We start from the raw sequence: 11,783 nt of genomic DNA, 5'->3' as shown, positions 1-11,783 counted from the left end.
TGCATATTTTCTAAGATGAAATTTCATGTAGACAATGATGTGATAGAAAAGATGATGCTTATCTAATGATTTTGGCATTTCTCCTTGATAACTATGACGCTGAGAAAACCAGCATTGGTTTTCCTATTATCAGAACAAATTACAGTCCATGTTCTTTTTTTTTTTTTTTTGAGAGGGAGTCTCACTCTGTCTCCCAGGCCGGAGTGCAGTGGCCAGATCTCAGCTCACTGCAAGCTCCGCCTCCCAGGTTTACGCCATTCTCCTGCCTCAGCCTCCCGAGTCGCTGGGACCACAGGCGCCCACCACTTCGCCCGGCTAGTTTGTGTGTGTGTGTGTGTTTTTAGTAGAGACGGGGTTTCACCGTGTTAGCCAGGATGGTCTCGATCTCCTGACCTCGTGATCCGCCCGTCTCGGCCTCCCAAAGTGCTGGGATTACAGGCTTGAGCCACCGCGCCCGGCCCAGTCCATGTTCTGGAGTCCTACATGTCTTACATTTGAGAGAGAGAAATCACTGGGAAATAAAAAAAGGGAAATAGTTATATCTGTATCCATCTAGTTTCACTAACATATCTTTAAGGTACAGATTTTTTATAACAATCACATATGGCCGGGTGTGGTGGCTCGCGCCTGTAATCCTAGCACTTCAGGAAGCCGAGGTGGGCGGATCACGAGATCAGGAGTTTGAGACCAGCCTGGCCAATATGGTGAAAAACCATCTCTACTAAAAACACAAAAAAATTAGCCGGGTGTGGTGGCGAGCGCCTGTAGTCCCAGCTACTCAGGAGTCTGAGGCGGAAGAATCCCTTGAACCAGGGAGACAGAGGTTGCAGTGAGCCAAGATTGTGCCACTGCACTCCAGCCTGGGTGACAGAGCGAAATTCCATCTCCAAAAAAAAAAAAAAAAACCAAAACAACAACAACAAAAAAAACCATATGATTTTACAAGACCAACTTAAGGGGGATTCTTATGTTGCTTTAGTTTTGTTTTTCACAAAAACTAGATTTAATTCAAGCTTCACGAAAAGGCTAAAATAACACACAAATAAGTCCATAGTTCCTAATTTTCCAACCCTTCCTTCAGTAGGCATTGCAGGTCATTTGAACCAGATAGTTTAAATTTTTGATGGTGCAGCTAAGTGAATAAGCATCCCTCCACAGAATGCATGCACTATTGTGTCATTTTCAATTAATGTGAAATAGTTTTGCCAAAATATGACTGCAAATGTGAAGCTGCTATTCTGAACATTTGGAACAACTATAGCTCATTTTTCATTATGTGTTGTTTTGGTATAAAAATACTGTTTAAGCAGTTCATGAATACTCTTTTCCATTTAATCACAAAGAAATATATTCAGAGTGAACATGATCACTTTATTGGTTACCAAAGATCCTTGGCAAAGTGCAAGCACCGTGAAGAACGAAAGTAAGTCTTCAACAGTTTCCCAACTTCAATGAAAACCTATATGGGCCTAGATTTACAGATTACACATTAAGAAAAAGTCTGGGCCGGGCGCGGTGGCTCACGCCTGTAATCCCAGCACTTTGGGAGGCCGAGGCGGGCGGATCACAAGGTCAGGAGATCGAGACCACGGTGAAACCCCGTCTCTACTAAAAATACAAAAAATTAGCCGGGCGCGGTTGTGGGCGCCTGTAGTCCCAGCTACTCGGGAGGCTGAGGCAGGAGAATGGCGTGAACCCGGGAGGCGGAGCTTGCAGTGAGCCGAGATCGCGCCACTGCACTCCAGCCTGGGCGACAGAGCGAGACTCCGTCTCAAAAAAAAAAAAAGAAAAAGAAAAAGTCTGTGCATGATGTATCTGCTGCGTGTGTATTCGTATGTGGGAAATCAAGCAAGCCAGAGAGAAAGTGGGTGGGGGCACAATTGCAAAAAGTTATCTCTCCTAGGAGATTTATTATTGGGAAATGGAGAAACAGATAATTCAGCACTCTTCTTTCTGGTTACAATACAACACTAGAAAAAAAAACTAATTTTTTATAATTTACCATAGAATCTCTTATCTTAGACTAGAAGGAATACAATCCCTGTTACACGTGTATATATGTCCCTGTGTACACACACATTTTTCTCTTCTGAAATTTTTATCTCAAATCTCTTTCAATCAAAATGAGTTGAGCTTCAAACAGGATCTGGGTGAGACAGAACCTTTTTAAAACTGTGCTCAACTCAGTGAATGCTTTAAAAGTGAATTAATGCGGTGGCTCAAGCCTGTAATCCCAGCACTTTGGGAGGCCGAGACGGGCGGATCACGAGGTCAGGAGTTCGAGACCATCCTGGCTAACACGGTGAAACCCCGTCTCTACTAAAAAATACAAAAAACTAGCCGGGCGAGGTGGCGGGCGCCTGTAGTCCCGGCTACTCGGGAGGCTGAGGCAGGAGAATGGCGTAAAAACCCGGGAGGCAGAGCTTGCAGTGAGCTGAGATCCGGCCACTGCACTCCAGCCTGGGCGACACAGCGAGACTCCGTCTCAAAAAAAAAAAAAAAAAAAAAAAAAAGTGAATTAATGAATAGTATCCTCAAATGCAAAAACATGCTCCAAGACTGACTGCCTCTCTACATTTTGATTCCGAAAGAAAGTGCTTGGGTTTTTAAAGAACAAAGAAGAAAAGCCTTCATTTTTCCTTCCTTCCCTTCCTCTCCACAATTTAACCAAGCATTTTTTTCTAGGTTCTTTTCTTTAACATAAAAACAATAAAGCTCTTCTGTCTTTCTTCTCTCTTCCTCTTTCTATCTCCAGGACCACAAATTGGACTAAAAATAATTGTCCACATGGAATCCTTAATACATCAACACAGGAAGGAGACACTCACTATCCCAAGACTCAGCCCACCTGGCCTAGATTTAAAGTATGCATTACGGGCTGATTAAGTCTGGCGCATGGTTTATCTGGTGAGCGTTCCCCACCCCACTTCTTGCGGCTTTGCTTGCTCATCTAGGGGTTCCTGGAAGGCCCCCAGCACCCCCTAGCAGGGCGCGAGGTAAGTGGAGAGTCTGCCCGGGTGCTGGGTGATGTGCCCGGCAACTTCTGCTTTTTCCCCTGGGGGAAACTGTGACGTTAGAAAGGTATCTGCAAGTGTTTCTTCTGGTTGGCCTGGAGGTTTCCCGAGCGCCTGGACTGGCGACCCAAACCCCTACACTTCCTGCCCGGTGCTTGGAAGAAACCCAGATCAGCAGACAAATCAACGCGCACCACACACTGCGCCCCAACATCGAGCGCCAACATGTGCCTTTCAGGCCAAACGAGAAAGCACGGACCCCTTGCAAGGAGCATATGACCTCGGCGTGACCCGTGGAGAGGCGGGACCCCAGTGGAGAGCGAAGCACGGAGAAGCCTGGGAAGGAGGTGGTGAGAGGGGCACAGTCCAGGCTGCCCCATGCGCGCTGGGGTTGTCGCCGCGCGTCCTGCGCGCCCCAGTGCCCCTAGAATCTCCAAGAGAGCAAAAGTGAGCGCGGATCAGTTTCTCTCTTTCCCAGAAAGCGAGCTTTTTATTGAGGGGAAACTTAGCTGGGAAAAGTCCGCTCCTAAGTTTGTTTTGGTTTTTCGTCTATTTGCTTCCCAATTTAAAAGGGGCCGTCTGGGCGACAGGCTTGCGGTTTTCACAGTGTAAAACGGATTAGAGGAAAAGCTCCAGCCCCTCTCGACTTTCGCTTGCGGTTTGCAACCCCTGGGGAGGGTCTGACCCCGCGCGGCACTTCCCCAGGCGAGCTTCCCTCGCGGCGGCCAGACCCGCTCGCGGACTCGGTTTCCCCGAGGTAGGACCCACTAGGTGGGCCCCTGGGCCCCAGGCCTGGCAGGGCGGAGCCTAGGCCGAGCGCCCCGGGGTTGGAGGTTCCCACGGTGCTGGGAAACTGCGCGCCCCAGGTCCGCAGGCAGCCTCCCTTCCCCCGCGCCCTCGCACCTGCCCTCTGCTCAGCCGCTCCCGGTCCTGGGTGTGCGGGAGTCCCGGGGGTCCCTCTCCTGGAAGCAGAGGAGGAATTTGGTGCAAAAGGAAGGGAATTTACTGCGGATGGCACCGGAACCTGGATTGGCTTGTGCGTTTCCTGCTCTGGGCACGTAGGTTTCCCCTAGAAATCTGGAGTTCGCTGAGGACACTTATTTCCAAGAGATTGTGGGTTCACATACACATACCATTTACATACACATACCATAAGTTCACATACACATACCATTAACTTAATACCATTCAGTTAAAAATAAAGAAAAAAGAAAAACTGCACTTCGATCTTCTCCACTTTCCCTGGTATCACCAAATAAATAAAGCATGCGGACGAGAGTGGGCTGCTGCTGGGGGCTCGAGAGGTGCGCGAGACGAGGTTACCCTGCGGGTCCGCCGCTGCCCCCGGCCTCTAGCACCGCACCTGCCCACGAGTTTGCGAGATAGGAGCGCCGAAGGAGAACCCCGGACCGCCCAGTCTCACCCTAAAAACTTGTATCCAAGAGTCCTACGGTTGTGGAAGTGCCAATCCTCCGCGACCCCTTCCTGCTGGCCTTCTGCTTTTTATAAACGAAAATAAAAGTTTGATTTAGGCTTAAAGAAATGCCATTCTGGTCGTTCCTCCCTGAAGCGAGACTTACGCATCCTTATATACTCGCAGGGAATTTTCAATCTCGCCTGTCGAAATCGCTATCTGGGCATCCGCGGACGAAGTCCTGCAGGTGGTAGGGTCAAGGGATCAAGCAGATAGCAGCAGGGATTAGCACACTCCGGCCGTTCCAGACGGTCAGGCCCACTGCTCGAGGGAAACATGCAGCGATGGAGCCAGGGCTGCGGGCTGCGGACCATGAGAGCCGCGCACGCGGGCTGGGAACCCGGTGGTGCCACCTTAAGAGTAGGGTCGGCGCAGCGGCTGTGGAGACGCCCGGTACCTGCAGGGGGCGCTGCTGTCCCGTGGTTTCTCCCGCGCCGCCGCGTGCAGCGGGCCTGGCAGCTCCGGGGCCCCGGTCCCCGGAGGGGGTGGGGACTCTGGGGGAGGAAGGGATCGAAGTGCAGCCGTTAGGTAAGGAACCCGAGCCCTCCCGGATTTAGAAGCGGCCTCAGTGAGGCGTTTGCAGGAGGGAGCTTTCCATCATTCGGCCGCGAGAGGAAACGTGGGGAGACGCCCTCCCCTACCCCCACTGCCTGCCTTCCTGCCTCCCTCCACCTCCGCTCCCCGACCCGGATCGTGCTTCCCAGACCCTTTGTTCTCGAGGTTGGGAACGGCTGGGTGGGGGTTCCCCGGGGAAGAGGTCCCCCGCGCCACTCGGAGGGGAAGGGACTGCCGCCTGCCCCGCACCCCGGCCCTCCCCGGTGCCGTCCCCCTCTCCCCTGGCCCCTTCCATCGCGTGCTTCCGTTCTCACTCGGACTCCCCCAGCTCCCGAGCTCCGGCTCCCCAGCCTGCACTGTCTGCAAGCCCGCCTGCCTTCCCACCTCCCCGCCACCTCCGAGGTCCCCGGGAAGAGGGGAGGACAGGGAGACGTGTGGGGGAGGAGAAACCATAGAGCCTTCTCGGCGCGGAGCATTCCCAGGGACCCTTCCAGGCCCAACCCCTGGGACCCGCTGCAGAGGCAGGGCTTTCCTGGCGCCGCCGCAGGTCGCAAGGGCCGCCCCCGCCGCGTCGCCCTGGGGCCCACGGGTGCACTGCCCGGGCAACGAGGCAAGGCGCGCCCTCTCAGCGCCAGGACCCAAGACCCCCAGCTGGAGAGAAGGGGACACCGTGGTCCGCGCCCTGGGGAAGCTAATTGCACACGAACGCCCCCCTCTTCCCCGCCCCCCACCGTACCCTCTGCAGCGCCACCCGCGTCGCCTCTCCGCCGTGCGCCACCCTGAGGGCTCCCGCGATTGTATCTTCTTGAGCACAGTTACCAATGCGTTCAGCTTCGTTTCATACTCGGATGGAGGCGTCGCGGAGGGAAGCGAGGGGACAGGGATGCGGGAGTAAGGGAAAGGTGGGGCGGGAAACAGAGCAGAGAGGTGGGAGACGTGGCTGAGGCAATGGCACCGGGCAGCGCCGCCCGGAGTCCCGAGTCCAGGTCCACGAGGCAGGCCCCGGTGCAGCCGCCCCCCGGCCGAACCCTGCATGTCCTCTGTACTGTAGACGCGAGTCCGCGGAGCGCCACTCACACCCCCGCACCCCTGCAAGCTCCCACGGTAGAGGGAGCTCGGCACCAGCCGGGTCACAAAGTAGGTGCCCCCACCACCCACCCCCAGGTGAAGAGGACGCAGCCCGGCGCCGTCAGCTCCAGGCTGCCTGGAGCCCCCTCCGGCCTCTCGGCGTGACCCTGGTCCTCACTGGGCTCGTCGCGAGCTGCGCTAGCTGTTCTTTCAGCAGCGGGTTCCCCAGGACACACCCCGGCCCCACCCCCCGAGAGCTGGCGGCCAGCTCAGGATGCCAGGCGGCCAGGCGGGCGCCCTGCCAAATTCCGCGTTCCTCTCCAGGAGACGGGGAGTTGCGTCCCAGGCTCGGGAAAGCCCGCAGTTCGGGCTTGGGACTCGCTTGCAAAGCCCCCTAAGGCGCCAGGGACGCCTCTGCAGGTTGAATTCCTGCTCCGTATCACTTCAATTTTAATTAATCTTTTAAAACACCGCTGTCACGTCGCTTGCAGAAAATTAATCAAACTTGAATCCTTGTTGCATAGCAAGAATTTCGATCCGAGTCTTTTAAAAAGGACTTGACTTTGCAAAGTCACGTCTTTTACAGTTCCCTCATTCCCCCTTTAGCAAGGGAAATATTGCAAAAGTCAAGACATGTTTGTTTGGTTCTTTCTATCTTCAAAATGAAACTTTGCTTATTTCTGATCTTTATTTTCCTGTCTTTGAACAAACAAACAAAAAAACCTAGATAAATTGCCTACGTCGGTTAATTCAAAATATAATTACTTTGAATGATCTTTGTTTAAGAGCCCAGATAAACTAAGATAATCTTAATTTTAATGTGACACGACCCCTATTTTTCCTTGCAAATCATGAGAATAAAGCAGTCATTAATTAATACCAAGATATCTCCATAGAAGATGGTATCCGGTCTCTCTCAGACACTGAAACATCAGTTGTATTAGTAATTGATACTGTATAATTGAACATGAAGATAACCGTCTATTTTTAACCTCCAAGCTTAGAGTTTATTTGGTGATTACTGAGCTCCTAATAATTAATTTTTGTTCCTTCTTACTGCATAAATAATTCTTCTGACTGCCAGTTCCCATGCAATGCAGAGGCTTCTCATTAAAACCTACCCCTCAAAATATAAGATTGTGAAGCTATATTGTGCAGCAACTCCTTCTACTCCATTATTTGTAACATATTTGTTCTATTTCATATCTTCCTGGTACATTTCCTTTGCTGTGATTTTCCTACTAAATATGTGAGAATATAATTATAACATCTTTTACCACAGCTTTGTCTTTCTGTGATCTCTTGGTTCAGTTTAATACACAATAGTTAAGACTTCAATTTTTCAAGTTTCTAAAATTTGAGGATAGTTCCATTGAAGAATCAAAAATACTTGTATAGTGAATTTGCCATGATTATATTCCCAACCTAACACACAGTCCACTTTAACTCACACTTTTCTGTTGTTAAAAATAGACTTTGCTCAAACACATTCCCTTTTTCCAACTTGAGTTGAAGATAGTTCTTACAATTTCCTGGGTTAAATGTACACACTAACACAACCTTTGACATTAAAAAACAAATTCCCCTCCCATGTTGGAGAGAAGTCTTCCAAACAGTTATGGAAATTTAGACTGTAGCTTTAAGATATCTAATTATTTCTTTGCCTCAGTTATTTTGGGGCATCAATGATCTTCACTTTTTAAGGGGAAAGGGTTATAATATTTTTCTCATATATACAAAAAACTCTCTACTTATTTTTCCGATAAAGTGTCTCCCAAGTATGACATGTTTTATACCACACAAATATTCTTAGTACCTCCACTACCAAATCCATGCATTTTCCTTGTCAGTGCTCTATCTAAAGTGTTGGAAAATATATAGGGTTTCCACTTTTATTTCCCCCTTAGTATAATTAAAACTTTAGGTCAATATATAACAGAGTGATATATATGGAGAGCCACTTGGATTTTATATTTTCCCACTATAATTTGGACTGAAATGGGATTAAAACAGGATCTAGAGTTCTAATCTTGGTTGATGTTTTGGTGTATTCACCGTAATGAGTCCTATTCCCTGGGGTCATGAAGCTCCCAAATGTCAATCAAGCAAACTGATTCAGAAATGCCATTGTTCGACTCCCACGTCACTCGCCTTCCTCTCATTTTATTTAACAATACCGGAGTTCTCTGATCAGTCATTCGGAATATGAGGCATTATCTGGGGAAAATTCACAAAGTGTCTTGATCTTTCTTTGGGAGATACTGTTAAGGGGTTTCCGCAAAGCAAAAAGTGGTTGTTTATATTTCTGTCTTTGGACCGCACTATGGATGGAAAGAACCAATGAATACTGCTTGAAAGAAAATCATACCGTAAATCCGTCAAAAATTAATTCGTCCAGTTGAATGTTACATTTCTATTTTCTATTTTCGTATTGGAAGCACCCTGATTTGTCACCAGAGGAGAAGTATGACCCGATCTGGGTCCAGTTGACATGCCCCCACTTTCAACCCTATTTTCACCACTTAATACTATTAACGTGTTTAGTCTACACTAGTTAACTAGGAATTTATTTGGGGGCGAGGAAGAGCTAACCTTTGCTCCCGGAGTTCTACCCAGCCCACTCAGATACGTCCGGGAGCCTCCGCAACTCGCATTTCCCAGTCGCAACCCTGGGTCATTCCTGCCTCCGTCCCAGCTCCCGGACAATTCCCAAAGCCAAAGGCGTCGAGCGTGCTACCGGCTCCCACCAGCACAAATTAATAATCAGCTTAACTCGTGGAGGCTTTGAGCCCCAGTGCTCCGTTCCCTGAAGCCTCCCATTGCGGAGCCCGGCTCCTGCGAGGACTTTTTTGGAGGGGGGCAGGGACGGATTTCCTGGGAAAAGCCGTCGCTGGCGTGTTGCACCTAGAGGGCTGTGGGCAAGGAGGAACGCACCAATGTCCCAGTTCTGGGTTCTCAGATCGGGATTCCTCCAAAATCGCGACAGCCGCTTAGGTGTTGGGTGCTCGCGTTGGCAGCACAGAGCGCCAAACGCACGACCCCGCGCGCCCCGCGCGACCTCGGCTAAGTAGAGCCGAGGTGACAAGGGAAGGCGGCGGAGATGGGAACAGGGGGTGGAGCCGCTCTCTGGTGGAGCACGATCGATCACTTTAAAGTAAAGGGTTCAAAAGTTCCAAGTTCCCCTTTGGAGGGGAGAGGTAATGCTTCCCGCGGCCTGCTTCTCTCTGCGACCCGCAGGTTCCTGGCAGCCGCGCAACCACTGGGGATCTCGGCTGCAGCTTGCGGGAGCCCCTTCCGGGGAACAAGCTGTCCGGCCCGCGCAGCCGTGCGAGGTTGACGCAGCTGCTAGGGAGCAGTTTGGCTTCCCCGGGAGTACCGGAGTTGCTCGGCACAAACGTGATCTCAGCCCGCCGGGGCCGGGGCGCGCGCTTTTCCCTTTCTCAGCAAGCGGGAAAGGCCTGTTGGCAGAGGCCGGCGGAGTGCTGGCGGCCAGGGGGCGCGAGGCTTCGGCGGAAACCTGAGCTCCCTGCGACCTGTTCTGCTAGCAGGGGCTGGGGAGAGCCCCAATAAGCCGCCCCAGAGGCGGACCGTGCAAATTCCTGAGAAAAAGCCCTCTAGAAAACACCAAACCCTTCCAAAAGCCGTGGCTCTGCCCCTCCCTCGTCCTGCGGCCTTCCATCCTGCGGGCTCGCATCACACAGCCGGCCGTCACCTGCGACCTGGCCAACGGCCTAGCCACCCCTCTGCGTCCCCACCCTGCTCTTAAGCTCCTTCTCCCCCTGACCTTTCTGAGGCCTGGGCGAGGGTAGCCAGGGTGCTGCAGAGGAAATGAAATTGTTCTGGAGATTACAGTGGGGCTTTGGGCCAGAAGGGGTTTTTCCTCCTTCTTTTTCTCATGCTTCCATGTTAAGTGCAAACTTGTATCTCCCGTCACAAGAATAGCCAAATTTTCTCGCTTATTTGCAGTTTTGCAAAGTTCTACACACAGATCAGTGAACCTTAAGCGCCCTTGTTCAGCCCCACATTGTGGAGGTTTGTCAGGGGCCCTGGGCAGTGAGCGTAATGACAGGTGAATCCAGCAACCCCAGGGGGAGCCCGACCTAACCCCAGGACTTACAGTAGGCCGGGGGGGCCAGAGGCTCCCCACACAGCTTCCAGCAACAGGTACCCTACACCAGAGCAGGCCTTCAGGGTTCTTCGCTTAGGCCCTGGGCCCAGAAACTCCCTCAGTGACCTGGGACAGAGAGACCCCACCCACATGTCTTCCCCCAAGGTGATTCCTTGTCTCCAGATTACCCCTTGGTCACACAAGAACAAGAATCTCTGCTCTCTGTGCCACCTGCCCAGACACAGCCAGGCCTTGTTTCAGCTGCAGCAGAGGCCCTCACAGTGTAAGCCCATTGGTGCTTTCGACCTGCTTGTTCTTCTGACATGATTTAAAATAAAGAAGAGGAGGAGGAAAGGCAGAAGAAGAAGCAGGGAAGAGAAGGATGGGGGGCAGGGAGGAAGAGGAGCAGGGGAGATGCAGAATAAAAGATGACCAAAGGGGATCAGCACAAAATGGAACGATTCCTTTCTTATCCAAATTGCCCCATAACTCAGTGTTTCCCACACTCTAAAAGAGAGATAACTGATTTCAATAACTATTAACACTTTCTCAAAGTAACTTTTCTGAGTGAATTTTACTCTTGCACCTGACTGGACCCAACCTACCCCTCTCCCCAATCTGAAGAGAGGAATAGGCCATGTAGCTTCGGGGAGATAAATAGCTTTATAAGGCATAATAGCCTCCCTGTAGCCAGTCATCACTCCACAGAAAGCCAGGGAGATTCAAGCTGCGAAAACCTAGGTGCTTTGTTGCATAATCAATCTCAGCCTTAATCCAGCCAAGGTCAGCCCACATTAGATTCCCAAGAAATGGGCTTAGGGTTCCTCCTCCTGCCTGGACCATTCCCAGGTAAGGAGGTCCTTATAGACAAGTACATCTAGTACTTACAACCAAACTCCAAGTAAGAGCAAGTCATCATTTGTGATGAGAGTAGAAGACCATGGTAGAGAAGGGAGGAGGTGTAGATATGTATAAACATATGTTTGCTTTTGCCCAACTCTGCAATTCTAGCCTGACTCAGTCCATCCTCACTCAACTACCAGGGTAAAATAGAAATCAGCCTCTGGGTTGTCAGAGAGAGAGTAGTGGTTGTGTGTGTATGTGTTGGGGGATGGGGGTTGTTGCTTTCTCCAACCCCAGCCTTCTGTATAAGGAAGGATATCGCAGGTAGGAAAAGATGGAGTAGAGGGAAAGAGAGGCCAGAGCAGAACCACAGTCTACAGTCGCTCTGAGGAAGTCATCCTCATTAAAGAAATCCTTTGTATGATGCTGCATGTCTTTCTCAGATTTGTGGCAGCCACACTGAAGGAGGAGGCAGCTGCAGGAGCTGCCGCTGCTGCATGCAGGCATCCAGCAGTGTGTCCCTAGCAGCCGACTTGGTGTCCCCAGTGTGAAGAGCCCAGGCTTTGCCCATCAGGCTGTGACTGAAAACAATCCCCCGGCTCCAAGCAGCCTCCACAGTGACTACCCCAAATCCCTAAACAGATTCCTGGACTGAGAGAACACAGTTCATAGCATGAATGCCTAAGAGCTGGATTCAGTTAAAAAAAATAAATAAATAACA

The 11,783-nt window shown here is 51.0% G+C and overlaps 1 protein-coding gene across 1 annotated transcript; it reads right to left on the bottom strand.

Moving 5' to 3' along the window:
- Nucleotides 1-318: 318 nt before the first annotated feature.
- Nucleotides 319-6,209, bottom strand: MIR1915HG (MIR1915 host gene). Its single transcript, XM_011738497.3, is given in 4 exon segments — nucleotides 319-4,676; nucleotides 4,678-4,762; nucleotides 4,765-4,982; nucleotides 5,780-6,209. Coding segments are annotated over 4 exon segments (657 nt in total). The 5' UTR covers nucleotides 6,079-6,209; the 3' UTR covers nucleotides 319-4,621.
- Nucleotides 6,210-11,783: the final 5,574 nt, after the last annotated feature.

This window comes from Macaca nemestrina, chromosome 9 (genome assembly GCF_043159975.1).
Source record: "Macaca nemestrina isolate mMacNem1 chromosome 9, mMacNem.hap1, whole genome shotgun sequence".
In the NCBI taxonomy this organism is placed as follows: domain Eukaryota; kingdom Metazoa; phylum Chordata; class Mammalia; order Primates; family Cercopithecidae; genus Macaca; species Macaca nemestrina.
Note: the sequence above shows the minus strand (reverse complement) of the source record. Positions and strands in the feature narration are given on the sequence as shown.